Source organism: Mauremys mutica, chromosome 3, assembly GCF_020497125.1.
Source record: "Mauremys mutica isolate MM-2020 ecotype Southern chromosome 3, ASM2049712v1, whole genome shotgun sequence".
NCBI lineage: Eukaryota > Metazoa > Chordata > Testudines > Geoemydidae > Mauremys > Mauremys mutica.
This window is the reverse complement of record NC_059074.1, coordinates 14,918,831-14,941,659: the sequence shown is the minus strand read 5'-3', so window position 1 is coordinate 14,941,659 and position 22,829 is coordinate 14,918,831. Positions and strand designations below refer to the sequence as shown.

Below are 22,829 nucleotides of genomic sequence, written 5' to 3'. Positions count from 1 at the left end.
TTCTCCAGGTAATTAAGAGCAAAGGATAAGATCTGGATCCACAGGCGTATCCTGTACTGTAGGCTAATATAGCACTGTACATAAAGGCAATTTAATCTTTCAGTTAATTGTCTTTTCCTCCGTTTGTTGTTCTCAGCCCCCCCGTCCTCCTTTCCACCACCAGCTCTTGTCCGTCGAAGAACCTTACAATAGTCTTGATAATCCTGTAATACCTATAATTGTGTCCCGAGCCCTAATGCACTGTAATTAACACGGCTGTCTCTTTTCAGAGGCCAATCTGAATTGCATTAAATCCTAATAACTTGTTTAATTAATAGGTTTCGCGGTTCCAGCCGAGATAATCTCAAACCGACAACAACAAGCATTGGCCGAGGGGTTACACTAGAAGGCAGGGTCTGTAATCCGCGCAGCGTTAGGCGTTTGTTTTTATTAGGCGTCAAATAAAATAAATACTAATAATTAAAAACAACCCCCTTCCTGCAGCTTGCTTTGCCCTACACGGGAACGGCAAGCACCTGGTTAGGTTGGGAGGGAGTCGGTTTTGTTTGCCTGCAAAAATCGTTCCTTGCGGTGTCAAGCCAATGCCACAACTGGTCGCTAACGTTTGCAAGATCAGGCTCCCTGCGAAACTTGGGGATGGGAACAAACGCCTCGTTTCCGTCAGAGCTGCATGGAAATGTGGCTTCAGCTGTAGCATGGGGCAGTGAAGGAGTTACTGGTGGGCAGGGGAGTCCGCTCTGTGCTGACCTTCTGCTGTTTCCTTCACCTTCTGCTACATGTCACCTTCTGCTCCACTGCAAGGTTGGGGGCTTTTGTGCTTCCTAACGCGAGACAACAGCTTCAGCTCGGCCTGGGTGTGAATGGCTGAAACACGCGGTAGCAACACACACACACACACACACAATCCAAACCACACAAACAGAACTTCCATAGCATACACACACACACCAGAAGCAACACAAACAGAACTTCCATAGCATACACACAGACACACACACCGGCACACAATCCAAGCCACACAAACAAAACTTCCATAGCATAGACTGGGACAGGGTGCAAACCACAATGCACACGTTGCCCAGCGCACAGAACACCACACGCACCTGAACACCACCACAAGCAGTTATGCTCACCAGGACAGGACACACACATCGGTACAACACACCAGCAGCACACAAAGCAAGTAGAAGAGGGTCGCACATCTCGCGCCACGCACACACAGCGAGGACAGCACCCAGACATACAATATGTCAAATACAACACCTCCCATCCGCACGCGTGCGTGCACACAACACACCCACACACACCCACAGAGAGAGCACACAGACTAGCACAAAGCCCAGCAGCACCTAATGCAAACGAGACACACAAAGTGCAAAAGACAACACAAGGAAGACAAAAGTACATAATACAACACAGGGAACACAAAACACACCACACAACGTACCAAAGTCTCATCATTAGACACACACACACATACACACAGCAAGAAAACACACAGCACAACACAAACCACAATATAGAGTGCCAAAAACTCATAATTCAGCATATACGCAGAACACAGCAAGCCAAAAGAAAGAAAGAAAGAAACCTATATTTCCCCAAATCTCTGGCAGGATGAAGAGTTGGCACATTTGCTAAAAGATTGTTAACTGGGAATTTCTGCTTTAAAAAAACCTTAATGTCTTAGGAGTTCTTTTAGACAGTTCTGCTTCTTTATGACACATTTGACAGTTCAGGAGACAGGTGAAATTAACAAATCAAACTCTAACAATGCTTAGGAGTTATTGATGTGAAAGAGAAATGGACTGATTTATTTCTTTTAGCTCTGAACATTTTGCATTTGAGCCCATATCATTAAAATGAGATTTATGTTCTCATTATAAAGCACAAATCCCTTCAGTATAATTGCATGATGTTGGCATTATGATTGATCAAGTGCCCATCCTCCTTCCATTGAATGTCTTCCCTTGTGCATGTTTGTAGCAATCTTTACAGTTGTGTTCCTGAAAGCCAGTGAGGGAAGGACAAACAAAAGCATACTTGTCCTTTTGTTTATTTTGTTTTGCAGCCATTATAGTAGCATTCCTACTTCATCTGAATTAACTTCTTAGGTCAAGATTTTCAAACATGGGTGCCCAAAGTTAGGCTCTTAATTGCCTATTTAGGCCTATACTTAAGTGGTTTGATTTTCAAAAGTATTGACAACTCAGCAGCTCCCACTGAACTCAACCATATTACTCATGATTTTACAGTTACACAGGTGCTTACATTCTTTGCTGGGTCAGGATCTAAAGCTGGGCAAAAACCTCAAAAAAATTTCCTGATTATTTACTGATATATATATAATAAAATCACTTCTGCTGCATTCACACCCCTTTTGTGTTTAGTTAACATGAATATTCTATAAATGAGCTTATTGCACAAATGTACATGGAAACAGTACGTTTTAAGTGACTATGAGAGATAGTGACATGGTTTGAACTCATAAATGTAAGAAACCTGATTACAAAGGTTCTATGTATTCAGCCTGTCCAGTCACCAATAACCAACACTGCTGGAATTTGGAACATTTACAATGAACTTGTAACAAATAAACTACAGAGCAGCAGTTCTTCACAGAAATTAATTTGAATCTGACTAATTTGATGGATAATTCTGAGAAAATTCTAAATTGCCCACAATGACTCATAAACAGAAAAAGAGGTGAAATGTGCCAAATAAATCACTCATCAGTAGCTATTTTGACAGCTCTTCTATTACTTAACAAAATATAAGGATTTCCATTTCTCCATTTTGTAATAAACTGCAAATTTGCCAGATTTTCAGAACACAGTAAAAAAAAAATCTGAAAGGTGTCATGAATTATAACCCAGAAATTCATTTTAAAGGCACCTGTAGACATAATAGAATAATAAAAGAACAGAACCTAATGTTAAATGTTTATATAAGATAAATCCCACATATATCTCCTTAAAAACCCATTTCTTAAATGATGACTCTAGTGACTATGCTGATGCTTATAGAAAAGCACTATATACACATGCGATTTGCTACAGGCCAGAAAAAAATATGAAATCACAATGCAGTGACAGCAGTAGAAATATATGTCTCACATTTCTGACAAAGCAATAGCATTGTTTTCTATTAAAACACAAATAATTAATGCACAACATTTTAACTAATGGGGGGATGGAAGGCATCTCAGAACACAGATCTATTGATAAATGGGCACACATGTGCCCTATTCAACATAACCACATGCCTAACTTTAAGTTTGCCAGTGAGATTTAAAGTTAAGCATGTGCTTGAATGAATCGGGAACTAAATGATTTTTCACCACACTACATTATCATGTACATCTTCTATTCATATGAAAGGGAAAAATAAAAACCAAAATCCACAAACCTGTCTTTGCACCTTCATTTACTGACATTTTCATTGTGTTGACAGGACTGATGTGTTTCTAGTAAGTTAGTGGAGTCCACTGCTGTTCCTACTATTATTTTTTGATGCATTTATCGTTATTGGTGGTTAGTGTTTTGCACTGAAATAGTTCATTTGGTGCAAAGATGGGAATAAAGTACAAATACTCTCCCAAAACTGGCACTTACTTCCTTTTAAAGCTAATTTGTCGGCTATTTAGCACAACGCTTGATAGTTCTATTTCATGAGGCAACAGTCAGATTAGGGGTGAGAGAACAAAGTCAAAGCAGAGTCCAGCACAAGGGAGCCAGTTTTACTCCTATTTAAGTAAATGGGAAGGAAAAGGAAATTTTTCCCCTTTGCCTTCAGAGGGAATAGGATTGGGCCCCAAAATATTACAGCAAAAATTAAAAATACCCTTTCCCTATTAAAGCACCCAATCCTTCAAGGAGTTTATCAACAGCATCCTCATCTCCCAGGGAAGTTCATGGTAGCTTACGGCACTCTATACCTTGAAGGATTGGGCTCAGAATCTTCTGTCCGTCAGTTGGGTCTTCTGTTCCCCAAATTCTAGATATCTTTTTCCCCCCTTTTCCTCGATACAGTTATATTTGTTGAATTAGAAATGAGGACGACAAATAAGAAGACAAAGTCATGTGATAAAGATAGACGGTAACTTAATAACCACATTTATCCATGCGTTCCACAGTCGTAGCTTATGCACCATACATGATCCTACAAACGCTTCCCCATCTCGATAATGCTTTGTCCTGGGAGTGGCCCCATTGCAGTCAACAGGTCTCTTTGCATAAGTAAGGAACGGTTTGCAGGATCAGTTTTACCGCGAATAGGCCCAGTCCTATGAAAACTTATTTATGTCAGTGCCTTGCCAGCAGGGCTAGTCCTGTTGGCGCCCTTTCAACGGCACCACTCACAAAGGACTATGTTCTGAAACCTTTACTCTGTAAGTATCCTAGTAGACCTCACCGGGACTTCTCATGTGAATAATTGCTCACCAGTATGTGTAAGTGGCTCACAATCTGCCACTTTACTCATGTTGAGTACTGACTTTTCCTGGGTAAGGTACTACTCAGCATGAGTACTAGTGGCAGCATCTGGTCCCTAACAACTACTGAAGGGAGTGATAACTACTCATGCGAGCAAGGGTTTCCAGGATCAGACATTAAACTCATGAGAGGCTTAGAATTTTTTGCCCAGTCCTCTGTTATTTCAGCGGTTGCCCACTGCCTGTGGTTGGCTATCGGCTAGGACAATTCCTTTGATGTTCTGTACCAAGAACGGTGTTTCTAAAGGTGAGCAATGATTGGCCTTAGTTGCTGTCATTGCTATTTCATAGGAAATAATGCACAAACAGGCTGACCTCCGCTTCTTCTCAACTTTATCTCTTCATTTTAATATAGTAACTAAAAAAGAATTGGAAGCTAAAAATATGTCCATGCAGCAGGAGGCAAAACCTGTGATCTTTCATTGTTGTTTGTACTTGTCCTTCCCTTTCTATTCCTACCGCCTCTCCCTTTGTTTACAGCCACTCCTTGGTCTCTTCTGTGGGGTGTAGGGTCCAGTCCCATGGTCCTCTTTCCCATTAGTCCCCAGTGGGTATTCATGTGAGTAAGGACTTCAAAGAAGATTGCCTGCTCCTCTAGGCCTATTTTTGGAGCCATCTTTGTCCGTAAAACTCCCCTCTCCTCCGTGGTGCAGTAGCAATGAATAATTAATATAGTGCAATAATTATATGCAACAGATTTTACCACGTTCTAATTTGCATCTGGTTTTCAGCATTTCTTTAAAAAAAATAAAAATGAATTTAGCTTTTTTGATTTTTGTTTGGAAGAAAAGAACACTTTTTCTTTCTCCCATACATGTTCCTCCTCCGTATTGTTATTAATGGGATTGTTTTGCACGGTAACTGTGTTTTTAAATATTTAAGTTGTAAGGCATTTACATCTACAGATTAATGACAAGGTTTTCAATAAGCTCAGGTTAGGGAAGGAAAGCCAAGGTGGGACCAAAATATTTTCATATTAAACGAATAATTATTTATTCAGTGTCAATTGCTTGTGCACATATGGGTTTAATTTAAGAGAGAGAGAGAGAAATATTAACATTTCATTAATTTCAGTACAGTCTGATGGTTTGTAAAATATCCAAAGGACTTGCCTCTTATTTTGAAATAAGTAGATCTATATAATAATATAATAATAATAATTGGAGATATTCCTGTCTCCTAGAACTGGAAGGGACCTCGAAAGGTACACCAGCTGAAGAGCTGGCCTAATGGAAGGCAGAGTGTTTGAAGGTTCTGAGACCTTTGGAACCATTCCGATAAAAAAAAGTAATTGTAACATGACCATTTCTCCTGGACTAAATAGGATACCAATATTCCCAATTGATGTTATACACCAGGCGTAGGCAACCTATGGCACGCGTGCCGAAGGTGGCATGTGAGCTGATTTTCAGTGGCATTCACACTGCCCAGGTCCTGGTCACCGGTCCGGGGGGCTCTGCATTTTAATTTAATTTTAAATGAAGCTTCTTAAACATTTTAAAAACTTTATTTACTTTACATACAACAACAGTTTAGTTATATATTATAGACTTATAGAAAGAGACCTTCTAAAAATGTTAAAAAGTATCACTGGTACACAAAACCTTAAATTAGAGTGAATAAATGAAGACTCAGCACACCACTTCTGAAAGGTTGCCGACTCCTGTTATACACTATCTTGTGAATGTTAAAATGCAGCTTTTAGCTGTGAGGGTAATTTACCATCAGAGCAGATCACCAAGGGATGTGGTAAGTTCTCTATCACTTGAGGAGTTTCTAAATCATGACTAGCTGTCTAAAGCAGATGCTTTAGTTTAGCCATAAGTTGTTGTCATGCTACATGCAGGAATCACTGGCTGACATCAGAGGTGCTGGAAGTAGGAGTGCAGGGGGTGCTGTAGCACGCCCTGACTTGAAGTGGTTTCCATCAGATACAGGGTTTACAGTTTGGTTCAATGGCTCTCAGCACCCCCACTATAAAAATTGTTCCAGCACCCTTGGCTGACATTACACGGCGTGTTGTGCAGATCAGACTGGATAATCATAATGGTGTCTTCTATCTTTAAAGTTTATGATTTAAAAAAAAATTGGTTCATTTCCTCCGCCTATTAGATTTCAATCTAGTAGGTCTTCTGAAAACTGTAGAGTGAGAAAGAAAGAAAGAAAGAAAGAAAGAAAGAAAGAAAGAAAGAAAGAAAGAAAGAAAGAAAGAAAGAAAGAAAGAAAGAAAAGTGCACAATTGTGCCTGTATTTGTCAAAGCAAAGAAAAACATCTTAGAGATTGTACTTTGATTCCATCTTCTAACCTAAGGCATATGTCTTTTGTTTTGTAGGTGGTACCTGTGTTGTTAACCCCACAGATCTTTTTTGCTCTGTACCCGGGCGCTTATCTCTACTCAGCTCCACTTCTAAATACAAAGTGACCATTGCAGAGGTGAAGAGGCGCCTCTCTCCACCCGAATGCCTCAATGCTTCGCTCTTGGGAGGCATTTTGAGAAGGTAAGTTGAGGTCAGGTGTAGCAGAGTCAAGGTAGCACTGTCATTCTTTTCCTCATAAACTTTTGTCTAGATCATCCTCGGTAGAGTAGATCAGAAAATGGGGGGGAGGGGAGCAGGTGAAAACAAAGAAAAATATTCTTTTCGTCAACATTTTCTGCAGAAAAAGATGGACTTTTCATCAAAAAAAAAAAGGAAAAAAAGAAAGAAAAAGAAAAATCAGCTTTTCATTGGCAAGACCAAATGTTCCATGGAAAGCAGACCCTTTGTGTGGAAAAATTCATTTAGTCCAAAAACTAATTTCCTGTTGAAAAAGAATGTTGAAGGAAAATTTTCAGCAAGCCCTAGTCATAGCTTAGCTGCATAAGGGAATACGGGGGAGTAAGGCCCCCTATCCAACCCTCCTCAGATTTTGACTCCAGCCAGGATGGAGTGAGCAGGTGCTACTTGCTCGATTCTCCCCGCTCTGGGACAATGGGGCAGTGAGAAGGGAGCAGTGGGTAGGGTCTTGTCTCCTCTCTGCCCCGCTCACCAGCCAGAAGAGCTGCCTCAGTTTGCAACAAGCAGTCAGCCGACCGACTAAAAAGAGTGAAGTAACTTATTACACCTCACACAGCCAGGGGGAAATGGGAGTGGATTGTGACTCAGAGGGGTGCGTGTAAGGGTTATGTCAATACTCCACAGTGAGCCTGGGGGGTAACTCAGGTTTGAGACCAACGACCCTTCTGCCCACACACAAATTTGTCTGATTCTGCACCTAGCTTCTAGGTCTCTGCTACGGGGGATAAGCCCAAGCCCTGTTCTTTTTCAGTGTGGACACAGGTCAAAGCACAGACCCAAGCAAGAAAGTTTCTATACTGAGGCATGGACACATTAGTACAGCTGTGAGACCTGGGTGCAGCAGGTGTAAGCCCAGGTTTCCAATGCAGTGTGGAGGCTCAAGTGCAGGCTTGGAAACACCGAGTCCAGGGGTACGATGCAGTGTAGACATACCCAAAGTCTCTTGAGCAGAGCTGGGTCACTAACAGGTATTTTGATTCGTTGGGGATTTAAAAAAGTAAAAAAAAATAAAAATAAAAAAAAATATCATTTTGGGTTAGACCAAAACCATTTTTTTTTAATTTTGAGAGAAGCAAAAAGAAAGAATTTTAGTTTCAGACCAACCAAAGTGTTTAATTTTGACAAAATTAAATGTTTTGTTTCAATGTTGACTATTTAAAAAGACTTCTGGATTGTTTCAAAATAGCATTCGATAACATTTAAAAACAAAGACGTTATTTCAAACAGAAAAATTGAAGCATTTCAGATAGGAGATATCAAAATCCACTGTGTCTATTTGTCTGGATTTTTTTTCGGAGGTGAGGATGTTTCAAAAAGAACAATGTCTTGGAATCAACATGAATTTGCAAAACGTTTCAGTGTTGCCCAATCTGCATTTTGCACCAGAAAAACTTTCAACAGACAAATTTTGTCCAGTTCTGTTCAGGAGGCTACTTTTAGGGTGGAGCAATTTATGTAAAACCCTTTGCTCAGGACTGTGCTGAACATCACAGCCTGAAGTAATTTAAAGCTAGATTCTGATCACCGTACCCATGCTCAATATCACTTTACCCAAGTGGTAATTCAGTGGGGCCACTACTAGAGCAAATCACTACTCGGCGGGAGTAAGGGAATAAGGATCTGTCCCTGACAGATTTTTCATTGACATCAGCAGTGGTGGGATAGACCCTAGATTAGCAAAAGAGGTGAATGGAAATGTTAGATTGGCATGTAATGAACAAACAAGTAAAATGAATACACAGATATTCTTCAGGAACTATGTTGGAGCAGTTGTATGGCTTGTGTTATACAGGAGGTTAGAATGGATGATCACAGTGGGATTTTTTTGACCTTTAGTCTATGAATCTGTGAATAAAATCAGGGTGGCTTTTTTTTAATCCCATTCTATCACGACAGAGCAAAATCCAAGAATGGCGGGCGCTGTTTGCGAGAAAAATTGGACAGACTGGGACTGAATTTGCCTGCAGGAAGAAGGAAAGCAGCAAATGTCACCCTTCTGACTTCCTTGGTTGAAGGTAGGCTTTTGTAGTATCATAATATAATAATACTGTCATGTAATAATACGTTTGCAGTGTTGTAGCCATGTTGGCCCCAGAATATTAAGAAGACAAGGTGGATGAGGTAATATCTTTTTATTGGACCAGCTTCTGTTGGTGAAAGAGACAAGTTCTGACCTCTGAGGGAGGTCGAAATCTTATCTCTTTCACCAACAGAAGTTGGTCCAACAAAATATATCACCTCACCCATCTTTGTCTATGTAATAATTTGCATCGATATGACACCTTCCATCCCTGGATTTAAATATCATTATCCCATTTTGTACAAAGAGGCACAGTGACTTGCCTAAGTTCATGAGGGAATCACTAGCAGAGACAGGAGTTAAAACTCAGGTCTCCTGTTCCCCAGTCCATTAAACCATGTCCCCCCGTTCATTAAACCATGCTTCCCTTCACATTTATATGATGCTTTCTGACCAGGGAATTTCACACATTAACCAAAGAAGCATCACCGTGCTGTTGTGAGATAGATGAGGATTCTATACCCATTCTACAGATGGGACTGTTTTTCTGGCAAATGTGTCCTTTTTCTGTGTGTCTCTTCATGAATTGCCTAAAGCTGGTTCAAAATCTTGAACGTTTTCCCAAAAAAAGGGGACACATTTTTCAACAAAGAATTTTTGTGATAAAAATTCCTTTTTCAAACCTAGAATTGCCCGTGAGCAGCTTAAGATTTCCCAGGATTTATCTGCAGTTTGCCAGGCATTCAGCAAGCACTCTCTGCTGATAATTGCTGGCCTGTAGCTTGGTCATGAGCAGCTCTGTGCTCCTCCTAGGTGCTGAGAGCTCTCAGCTCCCCTTGGTGTAGTGGGAGCGGAGCACCTGACGGGATAATACCCTACACGTCCATTCAGAAGTAAACAGGGCGTCTCAGGTTTGAAAATGGGAAAATGGAATGGTCACCACAAGTGTGGGAGTGGAGAACACGTAGCACCTGGCAGGAGGGACCTAGCTCCTCGTGTGATCAAGCCCACTCAGCACCTATGACTAGATTGGGATTTAGGCCTGGTCTGCGTTGTGGATTTGCCCAGATCACTCCAGGATCTGCCTTGGCTGCCTGTTAGTTTCCAGGTGGCGTTTAAGATGCTGATTGTGACCTATAACGCCCTAAATAGCTTGAGATCAGCCTACTTGAGAGGCCGCCTTTCTCATGCTGATATAGAGGAGTTGGGATTCCCTCCAAAAGCTTTTCCATTTAGCTTATCCAGAACATCTTGTCCAGTTCTGAGAGAACACTTCATCCAGTCCTCTGGGATCCAAACCACTCAGTTCAACTCTGGCTTTCATCACTCGGGTACTTTTATTTGGCATGGAGCAAAACAACGCTGAGTTGATCAGCCTCAATCACAGGGGGGTGGGTACAGGGTGTACCGCACATGCAAAGTTACACAAACAACCACTTCCTTTATATACATTTACACATTATACTGAATTTACTGTACATTAAATCACACATTTTTGGAATGGCTTGGTCTCTCTGCAGGAACCAATCCCTGTACAGCCTGGTCTGTCCATGAGCTGTTCATTTACATTCCAAGTTTATCTTGTCCGTAGTCCCTGACATCAGGGTGCTGCTGCTTATCTTAGCTAGCACAGACTCCCTGACTCCAGCGTACTGTTTGTCCAGCCCCTGTTTACAACTTAACCTTCCATTCGCCTTCCCAATTATGCCCACTAAGAAAGGAGGCAAGTTACTTATGTCAAACCAGGCCTACGAGAGGAGAGAAGAGGTGCTTGAGGAAGAGCTCTCTGGGTACATAACAGAAGGAGCCACCAGCAGGGAAATACTCCATGGAGTCCTTAGGAATTCACTCTTCCTCTTCCCTGGGTCTGAAATTGCCGGAATCTCTGGATCTTTGGGGCCCATCACACAGCTCACCTCACTGCGGAAGTTCTGTGCATTTCACGGGTGAGGATGTGGTTTTTGTGGAAGCTGAAGCAGGGAAATGTTGTTCTTTGTGGCTTCTTTTGTGCAGAGGAGGGTGGCTGGTTTGCTCTGGTTGGATGCGTTTTCCTCGGAGTGTATTTCCGCTTCTCTGTCCAGGGCACGTAGAGTCAGGGCTAAGCGTTCTTTTCACGTGGCCTTGCTGAAGTTGAAACCAATAAACCAAGTTGGTTGAATGTGATGGATTTCAGGAGGGAGTAAAATCCACACGTGGGTCTACCCCAGCAAAGGCACAATCTCCCACCGACTTAGGACCTCATTATACTGCAGCCTGTGCCAGAATGTCCCTTCCAGGGCCTGGTTTAGATAAGTGGGTTATCAGTCTGCAACAGTACTGAGCTAGTCCTTTAGCTCACAGAGTAGCGGGTTATCCTCTTACAGCCAAAGTTCCTGGGGTGGAGCCCTGGGGTGGGTTGAAGGAAGCATGCAGGAGTGCAGAGATCACATTTGCTTGGAAAGGCTCCCCCATGGAAGGGAAAAAGCCAGCCACACTGTCATTTCACAAGGTGAAAAATCCAAGAGTGACTATCAAGCAGCTGGAATTTTAAGCAAAGCAAAATAAGACTTAAAATCCAAGGCTTAAAAAAAGCCAACCCAGGATTTTTTCTGCCAAACCCCATGAAGACACCAGTTTTATTGTACCCCTACACGTATCTTTTCAAGGATCATCTCTTCGGTATCCCTTCCCAAGCGCTGCACTTCCTGGTAAATAGGTCAGCAGGGAAAACGGCTCTTTTGTCCGCCCTGATATAAAACATCATATTCTTTCTTATCCCTTCCTTTAGCCATTGTTTTCACGCCCCTTCCTCCTCCCTTCCCATCCAGTGAGTGGAAAGACAACTTCCACCCCCACTTCTACTCCTTGTATAGGAGTTCTGCTGGATAGTAGCATCAGATGGGGGTAAAGCCAAGGAGGAGAGGACATTCAGATCCAGAGCTATCTCCTGGGACCCTGCCTCTGCCTTCACTCCAGATAGGAGCATCCCTCAGTCTTGGCTAGGCCCAGGAGAGCTTTACGCTGCTCCTTGCACCTGCCGTCAGAAGCCTGTCAAGGTACACAGCCTGGTCCCTCCAGTGGGGCTTTCCAGAGCTGTTTGTGTTAGCTCAGCCTCAGCAACTGTCCCTTTCAATCATGCAAATCTTTCCGGTCAATTGTCAAGCGTTATAGGAACGTGTTGCTGTTCAGTGCCGGCTATAGCTGTAAACAAGGCAGCACCCCAGATTTAATGGGAAATAATGAATGGTCTCTGATGCCGTCTTTTGTCTCTGACTCAGGAAAATGCTCTGGCTATTAGCAACGAAGTCATTTTTTTGTGTTTAAACAGGGCAATTGATGGGAAAATGCAGGGCTTTTAATGGGAAGCTAGCATCCATCTTTACCATGGAGGGACTAGTCCTCCACTGAAAGAAGCAATAGCAAGCTAGGAAAGGAAGAAACCAAGGTGACATCATCAAGATCATAAGCAGATGTAAAAAGAGACCCAATACAGCTCATCCACATTTTCCAAACTTCCATTTATTTTCCAATTAATATTTTTTGTGAGAATTTTGATGGGAAAAAAAGGAAACGTTTTAAGTGAAATTTCATGCAGTGTGTTTCTTATTTTTCAATGCTGTGTACAGTTAAGAACTCCCTCAAGCAATAATCAAAATAATGTGCAACCCCGGCATGTATATAAAGACATTATAAGAGCTGCATCTAAATAAACAGCATGCTGGTACTGGGACAAAACCTCAGGTTTGTTCAACAATGAGGGTGTGTGAAGAATCATACCCTACAGGCTACAATATTTAGAACCTGACATTTTAACATAAAAAGCTCTTTTCACATGGCACATCTCAGTAAAGCGCAATAATCAGTTTTCTCTTTTCAGTGAATACATAATTTTAAAGTTATGTGTATGTGTGAATATAGACATATATATGCACACAACACATGCAGACATATATGCACATACATTTAGATAGCTAGCTAGCTAGATAGATGTTATTACGCCTAATTTGTACGGAAGTAGCACCCAAGCAGAACCAGAGTCCCAACTCAAGATATAAAATTCAAATTATAATCCCCTTGGCATAAGTGTCAACACAGCTATGTACTCAGCAGTGGTCCAATATACATGCAATGAATTGGTGAACAAGTATTTACAATTGTAATCCCATTTGCTTTCCATTTGCCTGCATGTTTTTGAAAATATTATCCAAATGCTAACATTATTATTCTGGGCCCCGTAACATGGCTGGCTGCTTCCCATGTACCCTCCGTATGTGGCAAGTACTCCACACAAACAAAAGTTTCTCTTCCTTCTCCCAGGCCTTGCTGCCTGGAGCCTTTCTTGCTTTGGGAGGCCACTCCCAGGACCTTCCCGGCTGGAGTCTCAGTACGTCTACATTGCAATGTAAGCCCAGGGTTGGTGGGAATCAAATCAGCTGATCTGTTCTAGGAAACCCTGGGCTTGAGCATCTACATTGTATTTTAACCCTAGGTTCAAAATTTTCTGAGCCATGCTCGAACCTAGGGTGAAGACCCGAATCAAAATAACCATATCCCAGAGTCCCTTGAGTGCCCACCCTAAAATATGGCTGCTCTAGCCCTAGGACTGTGGTGCATTGTGGAAAAACTATATTGCCCATTGTGCACATTACCAGGAAGCCGCTCACTTTGCAAAAGGCTTGATCGGTTCACTCTCCATTGCAAACCCAGGAGGCTCGCTGACTGATAGTGTGCTTGCAAACTGGTGATCAGAACAGAATGGGTTAGTGCTGACTGACCTCAGCTACTGCCGTTTGCCAAGTGGGGAGCAGGGGAGCTTCTGTTTTCAATAGAGTGGATTGCAGATTGTTGGGATAGAGAGTATGATGGGTTCCCCGCGGGGTGCCACTTGGATACCACTGAGCCTGCCTGTCCCACCAGCCTGGGTTCCACTTACTCTGTACTGCTGTGACAGGCTTTCAAGCCCCTTTTCCAGCACACACACAGGTAGAGACACACCCAGCTACAGCTGTATTCACACAGATGCTGAGATCAGCTCTGCATGGGAAGGCTCAGCTAAGGAACTGCCCAGCACTCAGGTGCACTCTCCCGCTGGAGAGTAAACCCAAAATGGTATTGTCTTGCGCTGCACGGAGAACGGTACAGCATAAGGTCATTGAAATGTGCCCCCTCCCTCAATGTGGAGAGAAATATGCACAGCTTTTTGTCCCCAACCCCAGTTATGAATTGCACCAACTGGGTTTTGGAATAAACAAAGAACAGGTTTATTCACTACAAAAGGTAGATTTTAAGTGATTATAAGGGATAGCAAACAGAATAAAGCAGATTACCTTAGTAAATAAAAAAAAACCCTGCAAGCTGATCTTAACACACTAAATAGGTAGTATATAAATTAGCAAATTCTCACCCTGAGTGATAAACAGTCTGGCAGATTCTTAAGGCAAAAGTTGCCTTGGTTTTTCCAGGTTTTCAAACACAGGCTAAAGATCCTTCTAGCCAGGGCCCATCACTTCCCCTTCCCACAGTTCAGTCTTTATTTCGCAGATGTTTCCAGGTGTATTGTTCTAGGGTGAGTGAGGACCCGCCATAATGTCATTTCCCCCCTTTTATATCTTCTCCCCACTTGCTGGAAAGCTCTTTTGCTGTGACCTGGGTCATACCGGTCCCACTGTGCAGTGCTATCTCTGAGAGGTTTCCATTGTACACAGTTCTGGGATAATCCTTGTGCTTGGGTGCATTTCCTCAGTAAGCCATTCACTTTTTTACTGTCGTACCTGAAAGGCTGCTTGTGGGTATTTTCAACCTCAGGACATGTTTTAGCAACACATACCTAGCCAAACTTCATAACTTCACATACGATGGTAGCACATATAATCCAATGAAATATTACTATCTAGCGGATCAAGACTTTTAGTGTAGATGCAAGGGAGGATTAGCCTTGAACCCTAGCTCAAGCATGGGCTTACATTGCAGTGTAGACCTACCACAGTCCAAACTCCCAGGACTATCTACTACAGCCAGCTCATCCCCAGAAGTCTCTAATCCCTGAACATTCCCCCCTTCACTGCAGTCTCCTGCCTAAATTTAACCACATCATAGGTAGTTCTGCTGGAGTCATTAGCACCGATCACATGCCTAAAGTTAGACATGAGCTTAAATACATTTCTGAATCAGGGCTGTTATGTGTATTGCATTAGTGTCCAGAGGCTCCAGTCAGGATCAAAACCGAGTTGTCGGGAGGACAACAATTCTGATTAGCGACAACTTTTGAGGTTCCCAAAGGTTTTTTTGTTCCAACGTAGAACCAAAACTAAACCAATTGAAAGTTTCAGAAAATGGAATTTGTGTTGAAACAGGTGTTTTCAGATTGAAAACCTGCGTTTTTCAATTCAGTCTCTCTCTCTCTCTCTGGTCAGACATGACCAAGAATCTCTGGATGACATGTCTCCTCAAAACATTTCAGCTTTGACAAAATATCATATATTGATGAGATCAGATTTCATGGAAAATGTTCCAACCAGCTCTAGATCAGGATTCTGTTACGCTAGGTGCTGTACAAATAGTAGAAACCAGTTTCCTTTTTCCAACTCAGCATTATGTTTAGCTTTCAGGGGCATTTCCTTTGTTCAGTTCAGGAGTATACCCTTGCATTCCAGATCCAGAATAAATGCTTTTAACATACAAGGCAAAATATGGTTTTGAGCAGTGGTTCTCAACCAGGGGTACGCGCACCCTTAGGGGTATGCAGAGGTCTTCCAGGGAGTACATCAACTCATCTAGATATTGGCTTAGGGCAGGTCTACACTAAGGGCAGGGGTCGAACTAGGGTACGCAAGTTCAGCTACGTGAATAGCGTAGCTGAACTCGAAGTACCCTAGTTCGAACTACTTACCCGTCCAGACGCCGCGGGATCGAAGTCCACGGCTCCAAGGTCGACTCCGCCACCGCCGTTTGCAGTGGTGGAGTTCCGGAGTCGACCGGAGTGAGCGGGGAGTTCGAACTATCGCGTCTAGATTAGACGCGATAGTTCAAACTCCGAGAAGTCGAACTCACCGCGTCGACCCGCGCAGTAAGTGTAGACATATCCTTAGTTTTACAACAGGCTACATAAAAAGCACTAGCGAAGTTAGTACAAACTAAAATTTCATACAGACAAACTGAGAAAGTAAGCGATTTTTCAGTAATAGTGTGCTGTGATTCTTCTGTATTTTTATGTCTGATTTTGTAAGCGAGGTACGCGAGATAAATCAGACTCCCAAGAGGGGTACAGTAGTCTGGAAAGGTTGAGAACCATTGGTTTTGAGCACCTACAAACAGATTGTGCTTGCAAAAGTCGATGTCGACTTATGTCACGTAACGAGTGTCATGTGATCAGTGCATGAATTGAATTGGATTATGCATGCCGTTAGGTGCGTGACAACCTGATTTATGTAGACAGTGGGGGAGCTGCATGTGGAAGTTGAAGATGTTCCTGTGGCAGAAAAAAACTTACGAGAGATGACAGTAGCATCACCCTCTAAATGGAAAGAAGTATTAGTGTAATTGACACCTCCCTCCAGCAGGTTCAGGGAATCTGGCCCCACCTCTTGGTATTTGCTGATCCCTTAGCTGCTCACTTAAGATGGGTTTCACTGGAAATTAAACTGGGGAAACCCACCCAATCAATAAACACACAAAGGAAAATTCAAAGCTATGCAGCTGAAGTGAAATCCTCTACCCACCCGCACAAAGCCTCAGTAATCAGACTCCAGGGAATGGGGGAAGGACCCCGCAGAGGGGGTGAGATGGATGGAATCCATCTTCTCACCAGCAGGACTTCCCTGCAGCCTTTTCCGAACTGCTCTTCCAACGGAAAGGCTGGAAGAGTGGCCACCATGCCCCTCCATTCCTTACACAGTGCCTCATATCTGGGCCACAGGGCCAAGAGGCCAGAATCTGATCTCAGTTATGCTGGAGTAACTGAGATCAAAGGTGTAGTCACACTGCAGTGACCTGTTGAGCTTACTTTTTTTTAAAAATATATATAGCTGAAAAAATTCTTTAAAAAAAAGTTTCATATAAACTGATTGACCCATTTTGTCTGCCTCCAGGGGAAGCCTTACATTTGGCCAGGGATTTTGGCTACACCTGCGAAACAGAGTTCCCGGCCAAGGCAGTAGGAGAACATCTTGCCAGGCAGCATATGGAACAGAAAGAACAGACAGCGAGGAAAAAGATGATCCTAGCGACAAAGTAAGCAAGAAAAATCATTAAACACAAGCAATGTGGCCAGACGCTTTTCATTCGGATCATAGGAGGTTTATTATTATTTGTATTACGATAGCCCCCAGAGGCCGCAAGCGAGATCAAGGCCCCTTTGTGCTAAGTGCTGTCAAAACACTGTAAGATACCGCGTTTAACCTGAAGAGCTTACACTGGGACTGCTCACAGTGCAGGAAGTTAAGCATGTGCATACGTCTTTGCAGGACTGGGGCATAAATAGGGAGGGAGCATTAATAAAATGTAAGCTCTTTGGGGCAGAGGCCAGCTCTGCGTTCTGTGTTTGTACGGTGTCCAGCACAATCCTGCTCCATGGTACTAGGGCTCTAATCTGCTAACACAATACAACTGATAACTAATAATTATTCCCAATGCACAGAGGGGGAACTGAGGCACCTGGGATGGGGGGGTCAGATCCTCGGCTGGTGCAATTGTTTCAGCTCCACTAAAGTCCATGGAGCTATGACAATTTACACCAACTGAGGATCTCCACCAGAGTGATTAAGGCCACGATTTTTAAAGCAATTTAGGCCTTGCTGCGCTCAGCTTCGCAACGCCTAACTGAGCTGGGAGCCTAACTGATTTTCAAAAGGGATTTAGGCACTGAGGAGTCTAGATCTGACTGTTGATGGGATTTACACTCTTAAATTCCTAAATCCCTTTTGCAAATGAGATTAGGCTCCTAAATACATTAGGGATTGTGATGCCGAGCACAGCAATGCCTATAACGATCGGGGCCTTGGTGACTTGCCCAACATCACACTGGAAGTCTGTGGCAGAGCCAGGAACTGAAGCCAGACCTCCTGAATTCCCGGTTCATAAGCCTCATTAGTGGCTGAAATAATGGGAACAAACCATGCCAGAATATAACTCCTGAAATAAAGATAATTTGCTGGGAAGAAGGTATGCAGACCAGTTGGACCTCATGGTCCATACACACCAACGGTTACAATTTTTTATGTACTGTTGGACCACAAGTATCTTTGTCTATTCAGAGCAGACTTTTGTTGTCATCATATCGTTTATATGTCCAACACTATATGTGAGTCAGAGCCAAGACTTCTTCGAGTTCTAAGTGGCAAAGCACATCAAGGACTATGAAATCTAGTGCTCAGTTCCTATTGAGGCAAATGAGAGTTCCATTCACGGACTAAGAACAACGCGCGACTCAGGATACTCATGTACATCACTGGCTTGATGTCAAGCTTTATTCATTCCTGGTACTGCAGCCCTTTGAGAACATTGGGTACAAGGGAAGATGTGAGTGCAAAGTATTGTTATTATTCTACTTATGTTCTTCACTCACATATATCAGCTGTCTGACGCATTTCACAAACGTAGAAATAAGTAAATAACCCAGAAGTTACTAAAACACCACTTAGCTCATTGGGAGTTGCGTAGCTATGCTTCTGGTTAAACCGTTGAGTATTTAGGACTTGATTGTGCCTCCAGGCATAGCTCTGAGCAAGGGGGTGGTATACGTAAGCAGCACCACCCCAGAAGTACCCCAGGAGGCATGGTGAGTCAGCAACACCCCTCCGAGGCACAAATTCTTCTATTCTCTCTCCTTCCCCTTGGGAGATAGTAAATTGCCTCTGGCTTATACCACCAACAAATTACCATGCTCCCCAGGCTGGTTCATCTCTACTGGCTGGCCCGTCGGGGGGACAGGTCAGCCCATTCCCCTGCCACTTTCTACATTTACCAGCCACCTGCTCGCAGAGATGGTGAGGAGTAGCGGGCACACAGAGTCCATTTACCTCTGCATCTCCAGACCCACAATCCAGCCAGTCCATCCGGGGGCCTCGTAAAGAGGTTATCTTCTCCACCGCACACCCCAGGGCAGATGCATAGTCCACGTCATAACCTAGCCCCCATTCTGTCTACACGATACATTGATACGGACCAAAATAAATAAAGAGGGAAGTAAATGGCAGTTTAAACTGGAAATGCTCCCTGATCCTTAATGCAACCATTGACGCCATGACGCTATCATATTTTCAGAGTCATAGAAATGTCCTATTTCCCCTCCATCAGCTAAAAGTACTCGCTAGTTGGTCAGTTAACCCTACCTTTAAAAGTAAAGATATCATTTATCATACTGTATGCAGGAAAAACAAGAAAAAGTCCAGTGGCACGTTAAAGACTAACAGATTTATTTGGGCTGAAGAAGTGAGGTTTTTTACCCACGAAAGCTTATGCCCAAATAAATCTGTTAGTCTTTAACGTGCCACCGGACTTCTTCTTGTTTTTGTGGATACAGACTAACAGGGCTACCTCCTGATACTTGACTGTATGTGGGGTGATTAATGTATTGTAATGAACTGGCTGGTGTGTGTTACAAGTGCCCTCTACTGGATGGAATTTGAACTACACCACACAGTATCATAGGCCCTAAGGTACTGTGATCCCAGATACTACAAAAATGGGCATTATACAAATGTCTATAGTAAATAATACATCCATAATTATGCTACTAATGAACATTCTCCATTAGCTCACATGTCAGGGCCGATACTCAGGGAGAAGGAGTATCTGAGCTTTAGCTTAGCAGTTGACAAGAAGTTCATAGCTGCCATGGTGTACACCATAGTGACAACTATGACGGGCTGGATAGTTACACTCTCCGAAATTAAACTGAAATGCTTGGGTACCATAGACACTCAAGGATATGCTGTGTCTAACCTTACCTTAATCCATTCTCTGCCACTGACAGTTCAGTTCCTCCACTGATTACAGTTGCTGACTAGTTGTGGTACATCTTCCAACATGATGCCAGTGCATTCAATAGCCTCTATCACTGTCTTCTGCCAGCTCTTCCTCGACCTTCCTCATTTTCTCCTGGGGTGTATCCAGTTCAGTGCTCACACAGCATGCCTCCCATCTTCCGTATGGTGTACATGTCTCAGCCACCTAAACCTTCTTTCTTTGATTATATTTTCTAACAAACCCAGCGCTGTCAGCTGCCTTACTCTGGCATTGTTATTTTATTTTTCCATTAAATATGTAGTTTAACTAAGGAAGTAAATGAAGCGGTGGGTAGGTTGCTGGGCACTGCCCTCTACTGGATAGAATCAGAACTGCTTAACTGTGTGTTATTGATAGAGCTGATGAGATTTTCTGAATTTTGAGATCTTGATAAAATATGAAAAATGTTGACAAAAGTTCCCCAATGAAAATGTTCAGGTTTTTCAATGAGCTTGTGGAAATTTCTTAACAACCAAAAAATGTCATGGAGATGTCAACATTTTTTGAAATTTTGAAAAATCAGCAAAAATGTTTTTTTTCTACTTGTTTGATTGTTTATTTTACTAGCACTAGTTATTAACATTCTGCTGAACATTACACTTCAGCTCAAGCGGTAGGGGACTTTGGTTATAGAGCAGTAAGGTTTGAGTTCTAGACTTAGTGACTCTGAAGTTTAAAATTGTTATTATTTATATTCCAGTAATGCCCGGGATGATCAATTATGGACCAGAACCCCATTGTACTAGGCACTGTACAAACAGAATAAAAAAAGTCCATGAACCAAGGAGTTTATAATCTAATAAGCTGTGATGCACTGTCCAGGGAAAATCATGAAGTTGTAGGTGACCACAGATGTTTTACAGGATCAAAAGCTGTAGAACACCTGCATGCAATAGTCCAAAACTCATACCACTGACTTAGAGTGGAGAGAAACAGGATACCACATTGATTGGCATTCACTGTAGATATAACCAAATGTTGAAAATCCATAACCACACCAGAGGCAGATAGTCCTTGATAAACTCTTTCAATTCCCCAAGGAGCCATAAAAAACAATTACTTTGTCAGGGCAAAAAAGTCCACATGGCAACTTCAATTATTTACACAAGTCTAGCACAGATCCACTTTACATGCATGCACAGTTTCAAAGTGTCCTCGTTCTCAAAAGAGCCATTGACAAGCCAGATGCACCGCAGGCATATCTACCTGTACAAAACTGCATGAGGTGTTTCCCATCTCACCTCTTAGACCTGGTCTGGAGCCCACTACAGGCGCATTTTATGGTTACATCCCAGAATAGAACAACTGCAGTGAGACAATAGATCAATTGCCTCTATAGTCCAGCGTCCTGTTGCCAAGAATGACCAATGGCAGATGCTTCAGAGGAAGGTGTAAAACCCTTACAAAACATCTAACTCTGCAATGCTATAACACAGGGGACATGTCTTGATGACTTTGACTGTTAATCCGCTGATGCATAACGATGTAGGACCAGAACTATTTTCCAAGTCAAAAACTTATTATGAGATATGTGCGCGAGAGGAAAGATGGTGTAGTGGTTAGGGTGCTAGGCTATGACTAGAGAGACCTAGGTTCAGTTTCCTGCTTTGTCACAGGCTTCTTGAATGACCTTGGGCAAGTCATTTAGTCTCTCTGAGCTTCAGTTCCCCACCTGTAACACAAGGACAATAGCACTTCCCTACCTCACCGGGTGCTTGTGGATGAATACATTAAAGATTGGGAGATCTTCAGCTGCTAAGCACATCTTGTTGAAAACCTAGTTGCCCCAACATAACCCACTGCATAAGGAGTGTGGGAACCTGTCAAACCTCTGGCACAAAACAGGTGATGTCCTGCTATGCCATCAGCTCTATATCTTCCACTCCATTGCATGACCATCATTCAGCTAAGGACACAAAATACAGCTATGGCGCTAAGGTCCTATGGCGATCAATGCGTTAGCGCTACTTTCATTGACACACAGATAGATCGATAAGTAGTTATCATTTGAGTGAGTTATTCTAAACCAGCAATGGGTGCTTGTTTGCTTTCTCCAGTATTTGTTTAAGCATCAGTGAAAGTAATTAGAGATTACTACGGGTACGTTGTTCATCACCTGAATTTAGGTCCTGTATTGAGAGAAGATTTGAGAAAACAGTGATCTGCTCACAGTTGCAGATATTCCAGGTGTAGCAAAAGAGGCTACATTCATCTAATTAAATGGTTTCCTGGGAATTCTTGACTCAGCTCTAATGCACATTAACATACACGTAAAGTGAGTCAAACTTTTTTGAACTTCAGGTCAGCCAGGTCTGAAATTTGGGTGTGAGTTCTGGTTGGTTCTAATATTACACAGATTGGTTTGCCCATCCCTGGCAGCCAAGGAAATAATGTTTTCATATGTGAATTGAGCAGATTTGTGGTGGAGCCACCGAGGAGTGTACATTCAGCTGGGTAGACACCCACTCTCCCATTCACAGACCTTCATTGCATTTGCAAAATTGAATAGCGAGTTGGACATCTGAGCACTTGCCCCAACTGATTTGCACCCAAAATTCAGCTGCAGGCGTAAAAGTGAGGATGTGAATTTTGTGGGTACAATGGAAATAAAGGCGTAAAGTTTGTGACTGCAACTTGCACCCAGCACAGGAAATAACCCTTCTGGGAATGTACCCCCCTAAGTCGTTAACAGTCCTCGTTTGGCCATGATTGGAGTAAAGCATCTCTCACATCCCTGCTCGGTGCTGCTCAGACTGTGACTGTGACCATGATGAGGCG

The 22,829-nt window shown here is 42.7% G+C and overlaps 1 protein-coding gene across 1 annotated transcript in view; it reads left to right on the top strand.

Moving 5' to 3' along the window:
* The window catches only part of TFAP2D (transcription factor AP-2 delta), a 52,728-nt gene that overhangs the window by 9,407 nt on the left and 20,492 nt on the right, over positions 1-22,829 (top strand). Inside the window, exons 4-6 of the mRNA XM_045012000.1 lie at positions 6,826-6,991; positions 8,945-9,063; positions 17,135-17,276. Of these exons, the coding sequence (XP_044867935.1) occupies positions 6,826-6,991; positions 8,945-9,063; positions 17,135-17,276 (427 nt within the window). The remainder of the gene's footprint in view (positions 1-6,825; positions 6,992-8,944; positions 9,064-17,134; positions 17,277-22,829) is intronic.